The sequence below is a fragment of the Falco biarmicus genome, chromosome 5 (genome assembly GCF_023638135.1).
Source record: "Falco biarmicus isolate bFalBia1 chromosome 5, bFalBia1.pri, whole genome shotgun sequence".
Classification (NCBI taxonomy): domain Eukaryota; kingdom Metazoa; phylum Chordata; class Aves; order Falconiformes; family Falconidae; genus Falco; species Falco biarmicus.
In genome coordinates, this window is record NC_079292.1 from 62,773,538 (window position 1) to 62,796,836 (window position 23,299).

The 23,299-nt window shown below is 38.0% G+C and overlaps 2 protein-coding genes across 2 annotated transcripts in view; one reads left to right on the top strand and one right to left on the bottom strand.

Annotated features, from left to right (window-relative positions):
* On the top strand, nt 1-13,433 carry SYCP3 (synaptonemal complex protein 3). The gene is made up of 9 exons (XM_056339893.1): nt 1-1,541; nt 3,252-3,399; nt 4,574-4,649; nt 5,755-5,789; nt 8,098-8,215; nt 9,318-9,417; nt 10,181-10,279; nt 13,010-13,114; nt 13,255-13,433. Exons 2-9 carry the CDS (start codon nt 3,270-3,272, stop codon nt 13,306-13,308), a joined length of 717 nt encoding a protein of 238 aa, XP_056195868.1. The 5' UTR covers nt 1-1,541; nt 3,252-3,269; the 3' UTR covers nt 13,309-13,433.
* Nucleotides 13,173-23,299, bottom strand: part of CHPT1 (choline phosphotransferase 1) — a 22,784-nt gene continuing 12,657 nt past the window's right edge. The window contains exons 4-9 of the mRNA XM_056339880.1: nt 21,236-21,320; nt 19,513-19,644; nt 18,965-19,123; nt 17,242-17,367; nt 16,654-16,764; nt 13,173-13,334 (exon numbers count right to left, since the gene is read on the bottom strand). Of these exons, the coding sequence (XP_056195855.1) occupies nt 13,290-13,334; nt 16,654-16,764; nt 17,242-17,367; nt 18,965-19,123; nt 19,513-19,644; nt 21,236-21,320 (658 nt within the window). The 3' untranslated portion in view covers nt 13,173-13,289. The remainder of the gene's footprint in view (nt 13,335-16,653; nt 16,765-17,241; nt 17,368-18,964; nt 19,124-19,512; nt 19,645-21,235; nt 21,321-23,299) is intronic.

Sequence of the window (23,299 nt, forward strand, 5' to 3'; positions counted from 1 at the left end):
AGTAAGAGCCCAAGAGATGTAGCATAAACTTACTGAGAAACATTCATTGAAAATCAGTAATAAAATCTGTGTGCATGGTACCTGGAAAAGAGGCAAGCAAGCGAAGCAGGGTAAGATGTGAACAGTATTGTAGTTGCAACTAAGCACCCACCCATGCAGGTGCTCCTTCCTGCTGGTAGGATGAAGGAGAGAAATGGAAAGGTAAAAGTGAGAAAAACTTTTAATAAGTTGTAACAGTTTAATAAGTGATAGGCTAGGAAGAAACACAAACCAAAGTGATGCAAAGGGGGATACTGAGACACTGTATCTCCCCAAAGGAGGCTAAATCCCCAGCCAGTCTGTGAAGACCAAACTCACAGCTTTTATTGCAGAGCCTGACGTATGGTATGGAGCACCTCCTCAGTCAGTTCAGGTCAGCTGCCCCAGCAGTGTCCCCGCACTGCTGGCTGGGGGGGGTGAGGAAGGGCTCGATGCTGTGCCAGCCCTGCTCTGAGCAGTGCTGCGCCCATTCAGCCATTGCCAGCAGCGCTGGGGATGCACAGCATGGGCTGCTGTGAGGAAAGCTAACTCCACCCCAGCCCGACCCAGTGAAAACTTGAATGTAGTGAAGGAAATACTAAATAAAATGTCTCAAATGGTTGAGGTTAATGAGAACAGTGTAAATGGAAATAGCAGTAGGTTGTTGTTTTTTTTTTTTTTTAATTTAGGTTTTTGTATTTGGTGTTCGTAAGTAAAGATCGGAAAATCCTGTGGGAACAGCAGAAAAATCCTAAACCATGTAGTTTGTAAAAGTTAACCTGACTGGAGAAAGACTGCCTGTTTGTGTTGACTTACGGAAAAATCCTTCCTTGGCATTGCATCCTGCCCTACCTACACAAGAACAACATATTTTGCAAACTTCTTGTTGTCTGAATGAACAGTTAAAGCCATTTCTATAAAAAAGAATAAAAGGAGGTTAAAGGTCGGTGACATTCAATCGAGTCAAGCGCCTCCTGAGGGTGCCGTGGGGCGCGTTACTTGGCGTGCGCCGCGCCGGGTTTCCCGCCTTTTTCCTCGGGGGTGGGTGGGGTGGAGGCGAGAGCGCGCCCAGTCCTCCGCGCCTGCCGCCGGAGCAGTCGTGTGTGGCGGTGAGGGGGTCGGGAGGGCGTGAGGCGGCCTGCCTCCCTGCCGCTGCTGGGGGCCCTCCGTGTGAGGCGGCGAGAGTGGGGAACGAGGCCATCGCGCGGCAGGGGGGTGAAAGATGTGGGGGCTGAGAGTAAAGGAACAGGGTTAGGACACTGTGATGCCCCTTTAGCTTTTGGCACCCCAGTGGCTTCCCCCCTGAAACGTGTTCTGGGAGTGGGGTGGGCCCAAGTCTCCCATGCTCTCAGAGGTAGAAACAGGTGGGTCCCCTGGTGAAAAGCCCCACATAGGAACTTAACACAAATACCAGTTTATTTCATATCTTTTGGGGCAGGGTGAAAAAAGGAGGTGAGTTTCTCTCAAAAATCATCCTTAAATACACAACTGTGGACTGGAGATACTTGAATCGGCTAAAGCAGGTAGCTACACGGTACGGATGAAGGCTGTATGGGGTTGCGAGGTTGCAAGATTGTTTTGAAGTGTATGGAGGGACTGGGAAGTTGTGCTTTGTGTACTGAGTTTCAGTACAAAGAAAAGTGCCTGCATCTGAGATAAAATGTGCTTGCAGTTTAAAGTTGCAGTGCTTTGGCAGCACAGTCAAGAGATGCACAGCCAGATGCTGTACTAGTACTTGCCTTACATCATGTTTTCAACAGACACAGTAATTGAAAAGCAGAATGAGTCTTGAAGATTTTGATTTCATTTAAAAGCAATTTTAATGTAAGAACTTCTGATTTTCCAGTTAGTAATTTAAAGAGATAGTGGTTTTGTTTTTCAAGAGGTCTAAACCCCCTCATTATATAGAGATGCATCAACCTCAGAAAAAGCTGGATATTAAGAAGCAGTGTTCCTTATTTAGTAGCTTAGTGTGATCATGTATATATCCATGTAACATGTATTAAATATATATATATTTTTATAGCTATGGACAACTAGTTCAAAAAATAAATGGGAAACTCAGGTGTGTGAGACAGGTGTTAATGCTCGGGAGACTTCACAGACCAAGAAATGAAAAAGATCTTTACTGGAGTTCGCAATTTGAGTGTGTGAACCTAATTTTTAGATCTGTCTTTGCCCTGGTTTGTGGAAAACCTATTGATATTTCTAGCCATGTTGAACTGCATCTAGAATGAGAAGTTTATTCACTGCCGAGTCAGGTCTTGCTCAGTTTGGAAAACAGGCTACTTGCAACCCATTTCTTTTTCTGCATTCTGTCCATCTTCCAAGTAATCCTGTTATTTTTTGAAAGGTTTTTTGAAGTATATGTTATGTGACACAACTTGAAATGCTTCATACCTCTTGCTATCAAAGATAATGAGAGAAGAAATACTTCAGCAAGGATTCAGTATCTTGCTATTTCCTTTTGTATTTATATATTATTTCTATTGTTGATAAAGTGCTAAGGAAAAACTGATTTTATTTTGTCACTCGTGCATTTAATGATTACAACTGTGCTCTTTTCCTTCTAAACAGATATTTTACTCCTTGAATATTTACAAAAAACCAATATATAAAAGTTATTACTAAAGTAATTAATATTTTTTTCATAGGGCAGTGTATTGGCAAAATGCTTACAAATACAGAAGCTGCCTTAGTTACATTACAGAATGCAGAGGCGTAACATATAAATAAAGATAATTCAGAAACTGAAAGTTGTTCAGGATTTTTAAAAATGGCATGTGTGTCTGCATGTTTGTCTTTCTTGTGTGGGATGGCTTGTAGAATCAGATTGTCCTTTATGGTTTATCATTTCTGTATTTTGTAAAATAGAATATTGGCATATCTTTTTGAGTATGCAGTGCTGGATATGGCAAAACACATAATAAACACGGAAGATGAGCCAGCAGGCACCTTAAGAAAGTGCATAATTTACTTCCTTGTTTTTCAGCAGAATCAAGTATGTTCCTGCTAGCTCTGGTATTATTTTTTTTTACCCTGTTCTTAAAAGCACCCCTTACGGGTAATCCTGTGGATTATCTCAAAACTAAGTCAGTTTGACTGCTTGAATATCCTTACAGGTGGAGACTGTTACAGGGCTGTCCGTAACAGGTCCATGTAAGCATGAAAGTGTATTTATCTTCAAAGTATTGTGGGGAAAGTTATGTAACAAATATAACATACCATTTCAGTAGGAACAAAATCTCATTATGGCACCATCGGGAAGAAAGCATGGAGGAAAAGCTAGTAAAGCAGCCCAAGAGGGTCAAGCCATACCTGCCTATGACTTTCAGGAGGACAGAAAAGAGCTGAGTGGATCGGAAGAAGATATTAGAGAAGGTGCTTATGTCATTATTTTTTTAATTTATTTATTTTAAACATGAAGTTTATAATATTTCTGACTACAAGTAGAAGTGAAGGCACTTCTGTGTCAGCAAGTGTCTGAGTAAGTATGGTTCAAAATGTTTGTGACAGCTAACTTCCTGTTCTGTAATTTTGATTGGTAAGAGAACACAATAGAATAGCTCTGTGTAGTGCACTTATATGTCTTAAAATTATAGGTGAAGTCTTCAGTAGAGTAGGATTTTGTTACATGATTTTGATACCTTATTTTAATTCCATATCCTTCTATCACCTGGTTGCATATAACATTGTGAGATCAGGACAGAACGAAAGAAAAGCTCTGCTTGCTTGTATGGAGTGCTGAGTCAGGTAGGGTAGTTGGAATCTTAATGCCAGCAGGATTATGAGTAATTCAGGAAGGATCTGAACTGAAGAAAAGAAAGGAAGAAGCAGAGAAAGCTGAGGAAAACAGAAAAGTCAACCAGGGAATTCTTGTTTGATTTTGAGGGAGTGTCATCAAAAAGTGGACTTCTGCTTAAAAATGCAGTTATCATTCATCACGTGATAGGTTTTTTGTAAAGTGTGATGTAACTCCATTTGTGGATTTTTGTCTTTCAGCACTTATCTCTGGGTTTGTTTCTCTTAATTTCTCACCTTCTTCATTTGTTTAGACTAAATTCTCCCCCTTCCCCCTGTTAGTGAAAATCAGAGTGCCAAGGATATTTTTTTTGGAAAGAATATAAACATCTATTTGTGACTGTGCTTTGTTAAGTGTCAGAGTACCTAATTTCAGTACTTTACAGTAAATGAAATTCTTACAAATTGGGCTTTTTCAAGTTTTAGATTATTTTTAACTTTCTGATGATTGGTATATTGCAAGTTGGGAATAACGGCATAGTAGTGGGCAGAGAAACTAAAACTGGTTGAGAACAGTCTAGAGGAACTCAAAGCAGTGCCAGCTGAAATCTAGCCTTGCAGAATAATTCACCGCCATCTGTCAAATCCAGATTCAAAGTTTTAGGAGCTACATGTGTTAATGGAAGGGAACTGAGACCCATGAGACATGTTCAGAGAAGTGGCATTACAGAAAAGTAATTATACTTCTAATAATTCAAATTACCCCTACAAAATATAGGATGTTTCTGTAAATCTTTTTGAAATTTGTATTAAGGTGAAACACCGGTAATGGACAAGCATGTAAAGAAAAGACCTTTGGTGACTACTCGTGTGGTTCCAGATGACGTTGGGTAAGGTTAGGATTTCCTGTCCCTCATGCCCCCCAGCAAAATAAGCAAGCCTTAAATAGACACCGATTTCGGTTATTCAATATGCTTGTTGTGCTTAGGTTTGCGTTTTCTTAGTATTTGATTCAAAAATCAGGTGACAGATGGTGCAGTAATTGTATGTTAAATAAGAAAATATAACACTTTAAGTAATTCTATAGTTTCTTTGTAAATACTTGTGAACATGCATAAAAATTGACATGTATGAGTTCTTAACATTCTTCTTTCAAAAGATGATTTGTTTTATTGAAAAATGTTGATAATTTCATTTTTTTCCCACTGATGTTAGTTGCTTGAAGATATTAATAGTACTTTAAACGATCCAATTACTGCATGAAAAAAAAAATATTTTTACAGATAAATCTTAGAAATTCAGTATTTACGGACAGTGAAAATGTAATTAAAAAGTGTATGTTGAAATAGTTTTTAGCAAGATTATAGCTGTTGAGTCCAAGATAAGGGTTTTTCCTCTCTCCTGCCCCGCCCCCCCCCCAAAAAAAAAAAAAAAAAAGAAAAAGTGATATCCTGTAGAGAAGATATAAAACAAGATAAACATTTTCTTTACTCACCGTGTCCCCTTTTGGATATGTCCACTATTGTAACACTGCCTTACACAGTGATGTTTTCATCACAAAGTTGTTTTAAAAACCACCCTGCTCTTTATTTGTCCTGGATTTTTCTTACTGAACCCGTCATGCTAACTTATTGGACTTGTTTTCATTTGATGTTCCTAATACCTTTTGTGTTTTCTTCTTGTATAGGGAATGATCAATTTTATTTACTGTCCTCCCTCACTCAAGACTTTTTAAATGCCTAATAATGCCTTTTAACTGGGGGTGTGTGTTAATAGAGTCTAGTAAAATTTCTTTTAAAAAGCAAATTAGTGTAAAAAAGAGACCTCTCACAGGAGCAGAAAAGCAGTGTCACTTTTTATCTTGTAGAACAGTAGCAGCTCTGTCACTGCTTACAATCAATAAGCATGTGAATAAAATGAGTTTTAAGCATATACAACATGTCTTATTCTAAAGTCAGAAAATGGGCAAATAAAGTTTTTAAACACTTTTTGTAGGGGTGAAGTACAGAATATGCTGGAAAGATTTGGAGGTAAGTACATTTACATTCTAATAAATTAAAAAAACCACCTGTTTAAGTTGCAGATTTGGCAGCAATTCCTTACCATAAAATAACTTCGAAGATTTACCTAAAATGACCAGTCTTTGTAGCATTCTTCAACATTTTTGAAAAAAGCCAGTTGTCAGAAAAAAAATTATATCCAAGTAGGGAAAGAAGGGAATAACTGCATATAAAGTGAGATGTCATTACCTATACTAACACAAAGAAAAAAGGGGAAGATGCATGCGTGCTTTTGGTTATTAAGTCCAATTTTAAGATGAAGGTTAAGAGGTAGTGATTATATTGGAGAGAAAAGGGACAATATGAGTTAGCTGTTCTTAGTCAGTTTTTTGTTACAATGACATAGAAGAGACTGGGGATCGCAAGATTTGAGTGACAAATTAGGGGCATGTAAATCTTAGTATAAGCAGCTAAATAGAACAAACAGATTTAATTTTAGACAAGGAATTTTGAAAGTAGATTGTAGTTGTGAGTTGCGATACAGAATGAGCTAGAGAGTAGTCTACTCCACACCTTGAGAAGTCTAGAGCACAGGGCATCAGGAGAAAAGAGAATTTCAGCAGTCAGGAGGAGGAGTACAAGTTTCTAGTTAAGCTAAATAATGAGGATCAGTAATGCCTGTTGTCTCACGATAAGAGATTTATGCATGTCACCTAGCTGGATTTAGTTCAGTTATAATCAGATCCTCAGATGACTTGACTTACAGCTAAATTTCCGGCTGAATTCTAGATAGTTGACAGGTTAGAGAAAAAAACATTTTACTTGTAAAGAATGTGTAATACATATCATAGTAACAAAAGTATCAAAAAGCTGTGGAAGGAAGGGAAACCATCTTAATACCAGTATGACATGCTCAATAGCTGATTAATGCTTTCATTGTGTGTGTAAGGAAATGCTGTACATAGTCATTACTTGCATGTAAATCTTAAGGTGGAAGAGGAGTTAAAGGGTTTCCTTAATCCATGAATTAAAACTTTTTGCTGTTAAGGTACATATTAGAATGCTATTACCAATCTAACAATCTAGATAGGAGGAGGATTTCAATGTTAAAAAGCTAGAATTGCTTGTTATTGAAGACTCAAAAGTAGGATGGAAGGAAGGAAAGTGAATGGATCAGAGATGGGATGCTGTCTGCTCAAAAATAGGTTTGGCATTAGCAGGAGCAGATGCCTCTGCAAATTAGAGGGAAATGCTTCCTGAAATCTACAGTGAGAAGGAAAAGAAATTGCTGTATTAACCTTAATCTGTGACTTGTTAAATCTCCAAATGTAAAGTGAAACAAACATACTAACTTATAATAACTTTTTAAAAGTACTGTTTCTCCAAAGTATGAAAAAGTTTGTCATTCATTCATGACACAGAACACATGTATGTTCACAGTGACAGTAATCACATACTACTTTTTATTTATTTTTGAAGTCTAAGTAATTTGACTATTACTTTGAAAAATGTGTTTTTTCTAGAAAAAAAATCAATTATAAAGTGTCAGCATAACTAAATTCCTTGAAGGTCTGGAAGGTCTGCACTGACACTGCAGTCATGCAGCTAATCTGATGAGGATTTTCATGATGTGACTAAAACATTATTAGACACTAGAGAAATGAGCAAGATGTCTGTACTCAGGTTTCTGCAAGGTATCTCTAGCTCTGGAGACTTCACAGGCTGTGATATGTCCAAATACGTTTGAAGATAATGCAGTGTGAATTGGATAGTGGTTCCAGTGTTTCGAGCATGTATGTGTGCTTATTGTATGGATAAGTTAGAAGTGCATCTTGGACCACAATAGTCAGTAGGGCAACACCTGATGACAGTGTGTAAGGAACTGATTTATATGTATGTAATGGAAGTACTTGCAGCTACCCTGAGTTCAAACTGCTGGCCAGTTTCAGTTCACTACCTACCTACTACCATCCTGCCTTGAATAAAAGAAGCTAAAGCTGGGTCACATCGCAGTAGGTCCTGTTTGGTCTGGCCCGAGAGAGATGGCACTCGAAGCAGATGCTAGAGAAGTTGGTGGGGCTGGGATGAGCGGCTGGAACTGCAGAGGCCAGCTGTCGGGTAGGGTGTTTGGGGGGCTTAGGGAAGCTGCACCCACACACCAGTGCCAACAGCAGGTTGAGGGACACTCTAAACAGCAGCCAGGAGCCCAGGTCACATTAGCTTCCCTCCATTAGAACACTGCTTGTTTCCTTCTCCAAAGTATAACTCATCAGCATTTTCAATAAAAGGCACGATGTATCTTGGTATGCTTAATTTCTCAATATTATTTGATTTTTAGCTGACATTAACAAGGCTCTCTTAGCTAAGAGGAAAAGATTGGAAATGTATACGAAAGCCTCACTCAAAACCAGTAACCAGAAGATTGAACAGGTTTGGAAAACGCAGCAGGAGCAAAGGTAGCATTTATCCTTGTTTTTCAAACCTATGAAAGCAACTTCATTTTTGTGTCACAGCATAGCTAGGTAGTCCATCTTCTTGCAGTTAAGTAGCAAGTAGTGTATCTACTAGTTAAATAACTGCCCACGTCCTCTGTTTCTGCTGTCTCTAGTTGTGTCCACTTGGTTAGATTGACAGTAACACTTTAGCATAGTTCTTTCTCTTTTGAATGGAGAAACTTAAGATTTGGAATTTTGAGAGCAAGGTATCCTAAAGGGCTGGTTTTATTTGTATCTTTGTGGAATATGATCTTTTGGTGTTGTTTTTGTCTTTTAAACCAATGTTTTTATTTTTTCCACTTCAGTTGGAATTTTTGTTTCTACTTGAAAACTGAAAAATGTTTAGTTAGTAACATACCATCCTGGTTAAGAAAGAAAACAATTTTCACTTTCACATTGTAAATAATTGTAAATAATTTTCACCCTACTAACATTCCTTTCACCTCTGAAGGCATATTTAATTACTACATCTGATATTACAGGTAGAGCAAACTTTAAAAATGAGACAGCCAAAACCTGAAAGTCAGCAATACTTATAATTGTCTTTTTATATATGTATTTATTATATATATTTACATAATATATAGAAAATATATATTTGTATAACTTTTAAAATGTTATATATAGAAACTGTCATTGACAAAATTTAAGTTTACATAAAGAAACTAGAGCATAATGGACTAATGAATGAGCTAATAAACTTCATTATAAACCTCTTGTGTTAAAGCCAAGATCTGTAGCTTGGTTGGATAAACACAGTAAATCTCAGAAAACCTGACACTGTTAGGAAGAAAAGTTGCTGTAATTTTTTTTTTAAACTGAATTTTGTATATGAGTGTTCTGTCCTTATAGTTACATAATCCACATTCACTCAGAAAGTGTGTGTCTGTGTATGTGTGTTCAGTTTTTCAAAACATGAAGTATTCAGTTATAGCCAGATGTCAAAATAGCCTGTTTCTTTATGCCCGCTCCTTTTATTCTACTCCATGTGTGCGTTGCACCTCAGCTTTCTTTGTAATTCTTCATAGCATTTGTCATATTTATGGCTAGTGTCTGTTTGTAGGCAGAAGCTCAATAACGAGTTCTCCCAGCAGTTCCTGACTTTATTTCAGCAATGGGATGTAGATGTGCAGAAAGCAGAGGAGCAGGAAGAAAAACTAGCGGTGGGTTTCCAGCATGGCTTGAGTTTCACAGTATTTTCACCAGGAGGGAATATTGTTGTTTAGACAGTCAAGAAATGTAAAAACACTTTATGTAGTTTAAACAAACATATGATTGTTTGCCTTGGTTAAAAAAATTAATTCAGGTTTGGTGACTCAAACTTGAATTAAGTTTTCGTGCATTCATAAAATTTATTGCAAGTTTATAAATGGCAATTAGTCATGCTGTAGGAAGTGTATGGCTTGAGAAAAGCCAAGACCATTTATGGAGAAGACAGATGGGTGCAGTTTCTGTACGTCAATATTCTTTGGGTTCAGGGAACAAAGGAGTAAAGGAAATCAGTTGTCTTTTAGCATGTGTTGCCTAAAAATATGCTTGTGTATAATAAATGTGTGAGAATTTATCATTGAAAGGGGATAGGAGCTATACAATGGAATGTAACTGTATTTGTACTCCCATCACATTTGCAAGTTTTCCTTTTCCCTGGGCAGCACATTTCCCTGGGATACCCTCAAAAATGGTGCCAGGTAGCAATCCTCACAGGGATAACTCAGGTTGGAAGGAACCTCAGGTGACTTAGGGCTTAATCCAGTCTTCAGTCTTTCTTTAATTAACAAGAAAAACTCTCCAGGCAGAGACCTATGTTATGTGACCCAGATTTCCAGAGAAGGCAGAATTTCTGATTCTTATAAATGACATTAGTGTTGCTGTCCAAGTACTTTTTGTTAACTAATGTGATTATTTTTTATTTTGCTTCTGCTTCAGAATATGTTTCGTCAGCAACAAAAAGTTTTTCAACAGGCAAGAATAGTTCAAAGTCAGAGACTAAAAACCATTAAGCAACTCTATGACCAGTTGTTAAAGGTACAGTAAGTTTTCTCCTTAGAAGGCAGCTGATCCTTATCATATGACTTCAGAAAGCTGTATTAATTCAGCCTTTATGAAATACAGAGATCTAAGGGTCATTTAAGGAAAATAACAGCCTTGCATGAATATTCATGTTACTATCTTTCCCTTATTTGTTAAGAACATGGCTTGTTCTCTCTATACATGCATACACATTGCATCCGTTTAATGAAGGATCTAGTTAAATGTGTTCTCACAGGGATCTGCTTGGCTTGCCTGCTTCAAATATTTAACCATAATCCTCAGAACATACTTGCTAAACAGAGCAGAGTTTTTGTACCAGTTGAAAGGTTATATAGGTCAGTTAAATGATCAAGATTTTATCTTAATTATTCCTTTAGATTTTTGAATGTATTTTAAAAAGTGAAGCTTGACAATCTATTAAAAATACATCTCAGGATTCAATTTACTGCTTTTATTACTGCTGGCATATGCATCCCCCATAATGAGAATTAGATAGCAATTTTTTCTGTCATTAGCCTTTCTAGCTATTGCTGCTGCGTGTAAGGAAAGTGGTCCTTAAAGAAAATCAGTTGTAATTCCCTCAAAATTATTGAATTAGAACTCCCTTCATCTCTTCCTAAGCAACATTCATTAGGAGGGGATTCCTCTCTGTAAACTGGTATTCCAGGTAAGCATTCACTAAAATTGTTAATAGGAAGAACCTGATGGAAATAATGTTTTATGGAGAAAACAGGCCCAGCTGGATGGTTATGTCATCAAGCCCTTTTAACTTTCCTGTTGTTTTATGCATAATTTTTGTGTTTGCTGGGTGTCCCTACAAACACTATTGCTTTTGGACAGTGCTTACAGAGATAATGTATTTGAAACACAATTCACACTCGTCAACTGTGGTGTGGTTTGATTTTTTTTCTTTTTTGATGAAGTAGCTAATATACTAGATAGCAAACAAAAAAATGAGTACTATTCAAAAATTTGACTTTTTGGTAAAAAATTTTCCATGTCATTTTACATGAAGAACAAAACACTTTATCCCAGAATTTCCTTCCCCCACTGTTTTTCTGAGGAAGGTATTAGAAATCTGAACTGTGAGAAAAATGGGGGTACCCTCAATGATAGGTTTTGTCATTAATGTAGAGGCACACTATCATAGAACCACTGAAGGGCTGAGGTTGGAAGGGACCTCTGGAGGTCATCTGGTCCAGCCAGCAGGTGGTACAGCAGGGCTACCTAGTCAGTTGCCTAGGCCTTCTGTCCAGATGGCCTTTGAATACCTCCAAGGATGGAGATTCCACAGCCTCTCTGGGTAGCCTGTTCCAGTGCTCAGTCATCGTCACAGTAACAATGTATTTCCTGATACTCAGACAGAACCTCCTGTGTTTTCACTTTGTGTCCACTGCCTCTGGTCCTGTCGCTGGGCACCTCAACAGCCTGGCTCGATCTTACTTTGCACCCCTGCTTCAGGTACTTACACATATAGGTAAGATCCCCTCAGCCTTCTTTTCTCCAGGCTGAACAGTCCCAGCTCTAGGCCTTTTCTCATAGGAGAAATGCTTCTGTCACTTAATCATTTTTACGGCCCTCTTATGGGCTCTATCCTGGATGTCCATGTCTCTCTTGTACTGAGGATGCAAACTAGACACAGCTCTCAAGGTGTGGTCTCACTAGTGCTGAGCAGAATGGAAAAATGACCTCCCCTGAGCTGCTGGAACACTCCTCCTACTGCAGCCTTGGAGACCGTTAGCCTCCTTTGCTGCAAGGGCACACTGTTGGCTCATGTTCAGCTTGGTGTCCACCAGGACCCCCAGGTCCTTTTCTGCCAAGCTGCCTTCTAGCTGTGTAGCCCCCAGTATATACTGGTACACGGGGCGCATTCAAGTTGTCATTTTCTGACAAACTTTGATTTCTATTCAAGTCATTTCCTAACTGGTCCCTTTTTGAAATTTCAGGTGATAAGTTTGGGGTTTTTTCAAGTCTGGTTGCTTAGAAAAATAAATCTGAAATAGAGCAACTCTTAGTTTAAGATAGTTGAAATTTACTGAGGCTATTACAGAAGCATTAATAAATAGTAACAGTTCCAGAATGTGAAAAATGTCTTCATCAAAGATGAAAAACTGAACAGAATGTTCAAGTATTACTTTGATTTTTCTCCTCAAGGAAGATCAAAAGGTAGAAATCAAGCCTCAAATGAGCTTAACTAAATACAAGTCAAGAAAAACACAACTACAGACATGCATACAAGTTAGGTATAATGGTATGTACAGAAGGGAAGATGACCAGCAACCTTTACTTGGCTTACCTGGGGAGGTGTGCAAAAGGAAAGAAATTTAATGGGTTTTATAGTCCTTACTTCAGGTTTCCAAGGTTGTCATAATATTGAACCCCTATTGTTCCTGACAGATATCTGTTTAATCTTTTCTGGTATAATTCTTTATTGAAATGCAGGATAACTAGCTGAGACCTCACAGATGCTGAGTGGAGGGGGCCATTTCCTTCACAGAGGCTGTATTGTTTCACAGGGTGCAGAGTGTTTAAACAGGAATATAGACTGGAGTTCAAAGTCCTGTATAATCTCTCTGTCAAAAGTTTGTGACAAAACTAATCAATTATCAGTGACCATCGCTCCTGTAAAAATTAAATTTTAGTCTGAATAATGGTTTGTTTACTTGTTTTAAATGAACCCTTTGACACTGAGCAGTTTTGAATTAAGATTATCCTTAATTTCAGAGCATGGAAGAGCTGGAGAAGAGCAATGAAAATCTTCTAGCTGATGCACAATGTGAACTTCGCAAGGAAATGGCTATGTTGCAGAAGAAGATTATGATGGATACTGTAAGTAACAGATTTGTGTAGTCAGTTAAATGCAAAAATAGAACATTCTATAAAAAAGTCATTTTACATTCATTTAATGAGCACAAAGGAATCATATTGATATGGCATTTGTTCAGTATTATCTCCTTTTCTTGTAACAGCAACAGCAGGAGATGGCAACTGTTCGCAAGTCTCTTCAGTCCATGTTATTCTGATGGCTCAATGGAGAAACAACTTGTACCTAAGTAACACGATACAAGTATAGGCATTAGCCATAGAGAAGTATGTTAAGATTTAAATGTCTTAAAGTTGATATTAAACGCTTTCATGATTGTTCTAATCTTGTGTCTGATAATGTTGTAGGAAAGTATATTAGTAAATTAATGTATATCTTGCCAGGGTGAAAAAAAACCACATTTACTGTCTGTCTGATTAACCTTTAACTACTTAATACTCACTTTCAGTAGCACTGGACTGTTTAAATTGTTTCACTTCTTGTAGTGACAAATTGTAACAATGGGAAGAATTAATGAAAAATGCATTACCCAGACTTTATGTAACAACTTCAAGACTTTAAGTAGGTTGTGCAAATGGAAGCATTTTTCGCAAGCTGCAGACTTCAAGATTTTCACAGTTTCAACATTTAGTCTGCTGACATATCAGTAGTTATAAAAGTTCACAGAGTATGACATAGCTCATGTAAGATTGTTTAATGATGTATATTATGGTAAAGTAAATTTGTTAACTTTTGTTAGGCTAGACATTGTAATATCTTTGTACTAGTAAAGAGATTTATGAACTGGTGTAACTTGTCCAAAAAGCAGGTTTCTTTAGTTGAATGATGAGCCGAGTATCACAGCTTTATATGACATCTGCTCAAGTAAGCATAATTAGATATTATCCATTTGGGGATATATAGTTCCTGTAGAACTACCGCTAGAAGTAATCTAGCTCATTTATTTAGTACAAGTTATTACAAGCCTTTGAGATGGGAGTATTACTTTTTGCAATTCCAAATGACTATTGATGCAGGGAGGTTTAAGGTTTTAAGGATAAAGATTATCTTTCATGTATCTCATTACAGTGAATCAGTATAAATTAAACAATCAGCTTAGCTTGCATGCCATTTGTTTTTACAGAAGACCATTACAACTGAATAGCCACTTATACAAATTAGGTAGTTCCTAACATATTTAATGCTTATATTTAATATAACAGCAGATACAACAAAAACCATGCACACCCCCACACACTCAAATGTGATGTTTTCATAACAATGTACTTCAAAAACAGTCCATACAGATTCTTCTCTCCCCAGCTTACTAGCATTTTCAGTTCAGAATCAAGTCATGTGGTGGTGGCGTTCCAGTTCTGGGAGCCAGAGTAGCGATGGCTAACTTACAGAAACCTCAGCTGCTGGGCTGCAGCTGAAGCTGAACAAGCAATCGGTATGGAGTGCTTTTTGTTCTGCGTCTGCTTGGACTCAGGGAAGGAGCAAACACAGAAGTTACATTGCGAGAATGATGTATGAGGCAATATGGGCTGCCGGTGGGTAACAAGTAACTACGCTAATTTGTAACTGTGCTGCTAAGTCTCAGCCCCCTAAGGATAATCAGCTGATGCTATGAACTACAGTTAACAGTTTGTGCATCCTATCCTCAATACTAGGTTATTTGTTAGTATTGCCTCATGTGTCTGGTTTTCTGACCAAGTTCTCTATTACTTTTCTATCTACAGCCATATCCTTAAAATTACTTACACCTACTACTGCATGATACATTTTTGAGACATCTGGGATACCAAAGGTTGTCATTCTAAAAAAAAACCTGCCTATGTCTTTTCCTCAGGTGATTTGTTTACAGTATTCAGACAAACTGAAATGGTCTTTACCGTCTTCTGTTTGCCCAGGGGCTGGGTTCAGGCTGCATTCATGTGTAGATGCTGCGTCTTGCCCGGCCTTGAATGGGAGTAGTAGGATTCATTTGGAATTGATAGCGGTCAGTTACAGTGCCAGTCCTTTGGCAGTAACTGTCAGAGTTACCCCTCCAGTGTATCAGTATATCCTTCTTAGGCCAGACTGTGGTAGATGCTATTTTATTCCCTCCAAATTTAGCAGACAGTAACACCACTTTTAAAATTCCTTGAACACGGGAGGTCTTTTTGAATTAATGTGCAGCTAGGAAGCTGTAGCGGTAGTATTTTTAAAACAAAACCTTACCCTTCTTTATTGTACAGTTCAGGAAGGACTTTATGAACTCACAGTTCAACTACCTATCAGCAACTGAAAGCGTTAACAGATACATACAACAGCTTTTTACAAAAATCATATTCAAATAGTACTCCTTTAAAGGAGCTAAATAGGGTTTGTGTGCAAGTCATGATTTTCTCTTACAAATAGCAAACTGCTTTCATTCAGCTTTTCTCTAATGACAACAGCAGCCCTTTAGCCAGGCATGTGTTAGCCAGCGGGTCTGTTCTTAGAGAAAGGCTGGCAGTGGGCCTGACTGGTTTGGAGAGTTTTGCTGTACACTGGGGTTTAGTTCCATGCAGATTTGTTTGGATCAAGTACAGTGATAGCTACAAGACAAGTCAGATAGATTATAAGATAGATGAACACAGTGACAGCAAACATACTTCACAGAGGGTATTACATATGGGTGGATTGCATTGTCACAGTCATTTGAATTTATCAGTGAACTTTGTCATTCACTTGTATAGTTTCACAGATACAAGTCAGAGTAGGTAAAGTTAGTGTCCTTGAAGTACACAACTACCTACAGTCTATGGGATACAATGAGGCAAACCTTATTATGACTACAAAACTAGAAACTGGCCTGGAAAGAAAACACAATTTTGACCTTGAAAGAAAAGCTACAATTGTATTTAGTAACAGTAGGTTTGTACTTTGATACTAGAGACTACGTGAATACTAAAGGCACTCATAACAGTATTCTGAAATAGAAGAAAATTATCCTGAGCTCTACCTCCTTCATCCTACTGATCCAGTAGCTTGTGCTTTAGAAATTCTGGAACAGAAATGAATGAGTTTTACCTCATGGATGCCTCATTCTACCAGTCTTAATAATGCAGTACTGTATTCATTGCTACCTCTGGCTACCACTTCACAGCAGTTCCAAGAAGACTTTAGAAAATAATGCTAGAAGATTAGTCACTTGGTCTAGGGAAAAGTGAAATTCCTCTTCAAATTCTGGTTGGTAGCACCTTGGTTTGCAGTCTACGTTCACCAGCCCAAAAGTACAGATTTAAGGTTACCTAACAGGAAATGGCAAGTGTTTCAAATGTGATATTCATGATGTGAAACACAGGGGGAAATACATCCTGGAGCAAAAGTACCGATCACCACAGAATCTGCAGGACCTTGTATTTACTAATTCTAACATCTGGTAATGTCTGGGATAGAGCAAGCTTTCTCATAAAACTATTTTTGTGAAAAACTTAATCTGTCTTCCCAAAGAAAGAGAGGCTGCTTCATTCAACATTCCCCTAACTGCTTCTTCTCTTGTCCTTCACCTATTTAATCAGTCATTATGGTTTTGAACCTGTTCAGGAGCTTGATGAGATGAAATTCTGAAGACATGTATATGAAGATGAGCGGCAATCTGTAGGCATACACCAGTGGCATATCTCAGCATATCAAACAAGGATATGAACTTCAAAAGAACAAAACAGAACAGGTTAAAAAAAATCAGTTTTTTTTTAAATTGTCCCTACTATAAATTCAGCTATACTTTAATCAGTGACAAGTTTTAACAAGCTTTTTAACATATAGAGTTGTCTAGTTCAGAACAATAAAAAGACCAAAATCCCCAAACCCCAAAACCAGCACTAAACACTAACAAAACCTGACAAACAATTAGTCTGCAGTTCACAGAATCACTTCAAACAAACCAGCTGGACTAAAGCATAATTACAAGAGCAATCTGGAAATTTACTTTTACATCTCTGATCCAAGGAAAGAAGGCCAGTCGGCTCCCAAAATACATGTTTACATGGTATCCTGGCACTTCCTCCACAGTGACAGCTGAAATCTGAGCAAGTCAGAAACGGCAGAGCAGAATGACAGGGACAGTTCTCAAACCTTTCTTTTAAGTATGCTCCCAATTAAAAGTGTAAAACAAAATGCTTACCAATGCTATCCATAGAACAATATATTCATCAACAAAACTGTTGAAATACTGGTCCAAAAACAGAAGTCCTGGCCCAATAAACGCAGTGTCCTGAAGACAGATTTCACTTTTTGTCATGTGAGCCACCTATGTTTAAAAAGAAAAACACCAAAAAGGAGACACACAAAAAAGCATGACTACAAGATCAGTGTAACTACCAGAAAACTGGTGTGATGTCCCTGCCCAGTAACAGCCTGCTTCCACAGCTGTTAGGAGGCAGCAGCAGGCAGGCCAAGAGCTTCACGTGCGCTTCAGGGCCCACTGCTCCCTGACAGTTTCTTTCTCGAGGACCAAGTAAAAACTTCAAAATAGCAAAGTAGTCTAGGTGCCAAGTTTGCCTTAAGGAGTCACCCTGTCGTTCCTTGCCTCCTTGCTTGTGGATACCTGGCAAGTACAATTGAAGTACAGAGGGGTTCCTGTGAACAAAGTGGTCTCTTGGGATAATACAGAAACGTTCAACTATGCCGAACAGCAAAATTCACAGAGAAGCCTGTGTGCGTCCCAGTCTAAAGACAGGACAAACCACAAAGGCTTGCGTTCAGAGGAGAGCTGACAGAGGCTTCCACCCTAAGCCAGCTAAGGATGCTTCTCTCCTGCTACAGGGATCTGCGACAGGGAGCAATTCCTGGCTGACATCTGACCTTGATGTGCCACAGCTCCACAGGGTTAGCACCCATGGAGCAGCTCTGGCACAGCCCCACAAACTGCACAGACCTTGGCTCGTCTCTCCGCTGGGCCTCCTGCCTGGTCACACCTTAAGTTTTTACTGCAGTTTGCTCACTCCAGAGTGCCTGAAGGACAGCGCCTCCTGAAACGGTGAGAGCTAAACCCACAAAATCCTTTCCCCACCGCCTTTACAGATGTGCTTCTGGGGCAGACTGTCCTCAAAGCTACACATAATGCGCCAAGGGAAACACGGCTTGCTCAGAAGCATCCGCGAGCGAGCAGACACAGATGACATGGCTACAAGGTCCTGAGTGAGCAAGGGAGCCAAGGTGCTCAACAGAACAGATGAACCACCTCAAGTTCAGTCTTATGGCTCAGTCTTCTCATCAGTGTTCTCTCTCTTGAACAAAGTTAATATCTCACTAGGTGAACTCCTCTTCAGCAAGTAAGTTTGTAGAATGCCTGTTTTCTGGAGTGTGAAAAATGTCATGCCAGGGCGGGAAGAGCTGGCTCGATTACTGTTGTTAGCAAGTATGTAGTAAGGCAGATTTTATTTTTTAATCCATAATGAGATTTTTAATTACAAAAGAATAAAGATAGGAAAGTTTATCTCTTCATTTTAGTAATTAAATTAATCAGATAATTAAATCTGATTTAATTCAGATTTATTAAATCTGATATTAATTCAGATAACTAAATCAGAAGTCACAGCCCAGTTAATGATGCTTGAGGGACCACAGTTATGATGTTTAAAGACAGAAAGTATCTTTCTAGGAGTAAGTTAAAACTGAGATTTCTAACCAATACATTCCACAATAAGTGTGTGTTTGCATTAGCATCATATATAATAATCTCTGTAGGAGCCTGAGACTAGTTCAGTGTCTTGGTCATAACAAAACTGGTAATACAGTGGCAAAGCAGAATGGGAAAACTTGCACGGTGCCCACTGATCCAGCAAGCCTTAAGCCAAGAACCAGTTTAGTTTTAGGAGGTTTAGGACTGAAAAAATATTCCTTACCACCAACTTCTGTGAGATTTTAGCATTCACAAATCCAAATGTCAAGACATACAGGCAAGAATGTTTTTCAAACAGCTGAGTTGTGGACTTTTTATAGATCATAATGGCCAGTATGATAAGTAGTCCAATGTGCAGACCTGGTGAAAGAACACTTGTTCCCTGAAATACAAATGGACAGAAAATTTGTCTTAGGCTTCAAGTCACACAGTAAGGTCCAAATTTTATACGTATTGCAAATATCACTAAATAAAACCACAGCTGCCAAAACTCAGGGAAAGTCCATTATCATTACACCAATGCTATTAGTACCCACTGCAGTGGCCACTGATCGATTTCCTAAGAAAATTCATTGCTGGTTCCTGTGACAGAAGAAATCCAGTAACAGGTAGAGAGAAGGTAGATAATGAAGTTTTTGCTTTAGCCATCCAACACTTACATGCTTGTCTGCTTAAATGCTTAAACAAATCAAACCCTTGCGATCATCTGAAATGCAATAAATTATGGGCATAAATTATTCAAAGATCATTCAGATTTTTAAAGCTACTTACTGCTATTGTAGATCCATTCTTTCCAACCCCTCCACCAAAGATGACACGGAAGTAATTGAAAAAAGAAAGTGCTGTTCCACACAGTATGCCAAAAACAGCAAAGAACTTCAGTTCTAAGCCCATCACAGGGATCTTAGCAGGAAAAACAAGAGAAAGATTTTAAAAGCTAAGGATATCACCTTTTTGTTTAAAAAAGCAATTAAAAAAGCTACTGATACCTAATAAACAATTGCTTTATTTGACCTCTCACTTTCATAGGCACAAGCTCAGGAGGATAGTGTTTGGAATTTGGTTCCTTACTAAGGAGACAACGAATTTCTTTTGTAAGGTTTAAACTTGACTTCTGAGTACTTGAGTTCTGGCCTTGGAATTCAGCTAGATCTTACTGTGTTTTTCCTTACAACATTCTTCAAATATTTTTACTACATAAGCAAAAAGTTGACACAGACTACTGCACCACCTAGGCGTGGGAGCGGGGAGAAGGGCAGTTCTTGCTCTTTCACTGGGTAACACAACACCGAACCACAGGAAACACAAACACCATCTGCCTGCTTTGTGTTTTGGTACGTGTTATTTGAATGCTGTATCTTTGCATTTAGAATAGTCTCCAGATAAAAATTTTAATTAAACAGTTACCTTTCAGAATCAATTGCAGTTTCAAGGAAACTTCCAAACGCAGCAGAGGGTTTAAAAAAAAAAGTAGTAGTAATAAATTGAAACCATTGACTGTATTTTTGAATATAGATTGTTTTGAGATACAGCATTACTACCATAAATTTTAATACTAAAGAAAAATCAATCATAATTAAAGTCTAATGCACCTACTTTATTTTTCAACATGAAAATAAGCTTTTTGAAAATAGAACAAAAGCATCCTGCAGGATGGGGAATAGAAACAAAGTTTAGCTAAACATTTCTTAATTGCCGAGTAAACTTGTGAATCGATTTGAATTACTTGGTGGTTTATATTTAGATTTGTTTGCATTAGTTATCAATAGCATGGAATAGCCTCAGCTCTTCCACACGCTATAACCAAGCAAAACTATGTATTACTGAGTAAAGGCCCTAGAAAGGATGAAGATTTTAGTCTAATATACTTTTGATACCATCCACTAAAGTGCATCTTTAAAGATCAGAATAAAAGCCAGAGATAAGGAAATGCTTTTGGACAGAAAATAATTCTTTACATATAGATATTTACATGTAAGTCAGCTGCAACATAACTAGTTAAAAATCAGTACATCTCCATCAGCACGTAAATAAGGATTACTTAATCAACCCCCCCCTAACGTCATCCCATGGTTTTGTTAAAGCATTTAATCTTTACATTTTAAAAATAAAGCATCCTATAAATCATTTTACTGAACAGAAATGTATGTCTTACAATAAAATACACAAAAGAAGTAAAACTAGAACAAAACCTATTTGTTAAAGCTTAAGTATCTGTGGAGTATTAGTTCCAGATCATCAGTTTCTATGTGGCAGATGGGGTCTTTTTTCCTCTGTGTAGCTCTAGATTTGTGCATAGGAAGTCACATCACTATAGCTAAATTAACTACAACATAAAAATAACCTACATTTGTGCAATAAGCTAACACAGAACATTAGACAACTAGTAGGCATTGATGGTACTTGCACAGGACAGCTTCAAATACCATAGGAACTGCGAACGCTTAACAGACCTGAATACTCAACAGGAACGCTGAACACTTCATACACTTACCTTACAGTCCCATATTGCTGTTCCACAATATGCAGATATCAAGAGCAGCATTGTTATAGCTATCTGAACTTCAGTTACATCAACTCTATTAAGGCAAAAAAAAGTGAGATTTAGGTAAAGAAAAGGTCTTTTTGCTGTAAGTAGAAGGCGGGGGGGGGGGAGGGGATAAAAGAAGTTACTTGAAATTATCTCTTTAAAAGTACTTCAAATTACATGAGCGTATATAATATGATTTTCCTTGACTGACAAAGGTACTCCATATGGAAGAACACATCTTGGGCTAAGATTTAAAATTAAATCTATACTCCTTATCTAGAGCAAGCTATGTATGATTTTAATATGGGGAAAATGTTTAATGAATAGATGGTTAACTATCTGAGAATTTTGTATAAATTTACAGACTTGTTAATGTGTAAGTATCAAATCAAAGTTTAAAGCGAGCTCACAGTAAACGCAATCAAATATTTTCATTAAAAGCGTATCATATAAAAGGTTGGACCATAAAGAGCAGGCTGGGACAGAAAGCATTTTTTTGAAGCCATCATATCATGAAAACTTGACAGATACAACCCGCAAACATAAGGACAGTATTTTGAGGACTGAGTCAGTGGATAGCTAAGCATCTGCCCTGTTTCAGAGGACATATAATTGATATCTTGGTTTTTTTCCATAAAACCATTTTTAAAATAGGCGGCCTTGCATGCCCTCTAAAGTCTCCACCTTTGCTGTTCTCAGCAACTCTTAATTACTGTATTTGATTGATGAAATGTTTTGTGAAGAGCTGAATATTTTAAAAAAAAAAAATTAAGCAGAGGCTCAAGAGGAAGAAATTGTATACTTTCAATAAAGCTTCAAAATAAAAAAAAATAAATGTGCACATCTAAAGGTACCTTTTATGCTACCAAAGGTTTTGAGACAGCTACCTGATTTTTATACTGAAGTTACCAGCAAACAGTGACAACAGATGTTTAAAATACAACATTTCTTTAAGCAGTTAGAATAAATTTGCTGTCCTAACGTATTATGACTGAAGTCAACATGTATTGTTATTGCATAGCATGTGAACTGTGCACAGGAAACAGGGTATTTTTCAAGGGAGATAGGGATCAACTCTTGGCTAATGGAAAACATTTATGTGATCTTGATAATCACAGTAACATTAGACTCTCATCTTTCATCAGAAAGATCGTGATAAAATATGCTAAGTTTCATCACTTCAGCTTCAGACTCAGTCTTAGAAGAGCCAAAGTTTAGGCTGCAGTTAGATGATAAGTGCTTGTCACTGCTCAAAGCCATCGGCATGGGTCGTCCTCCCTATGCTGTTGCACCCCGTCGCTTGTACCAGCCATAGCGCACACCAGACTGTAAGGTGCACCAGTTCAGCTTGCGAAACTCAGGCAGGCTTTTAATCTTCTGCCCATTTCATGAATTGGCTTGAAGTCAAGTGACAGTCTGTACAGTGGGGAAACGGGACAGTGGCGCTGGGAGTGGGCTTTCCCCTCTCCACCAGGAATGAAATGTTACACCTGCCCGGCCACTGCTGTAGCTGTGCACTGAACTTGTCAGTTACATCATGAAAAACCATCCACATGCAAGTGCTCGTGTTCAGCGTTCACACTCTGTACTATTAAAACCTAGATTTCTAGGCCGTACTGCATTTGCTGTTGCTGGTGGCAGGAGGAAGCTCAAACTTGGAAGCTGAGTCATTGTATGTGCCAAAGTTTAGTACTTAATTTTACAGCAAATCAGAGCCCAGAGATTTTAAGCAGACACTGTGCGGTATTCTATGTAACCTGACAGTGGCACAGTACCCACCTGCTCTGATCCTTCCTGGCCATCGGCACTAGGATTCTCTCACCTGTCATTTGACTTCTAAAGTCAAGCACTGCTAATTCAGGAACAGCATCAGTGAAAGCTTCTGTCCATGCTATTATGTATTTAGAGCAATATACTAATGCCTTCATTTAGACTCTGACCTCTATGCTTAAGAGAAATAAAATTGCGAGCCTTGAAAAAACTCTGACCTGTTTTCACTAAACAGAAACGTTATCTTGGAGAAAAGTT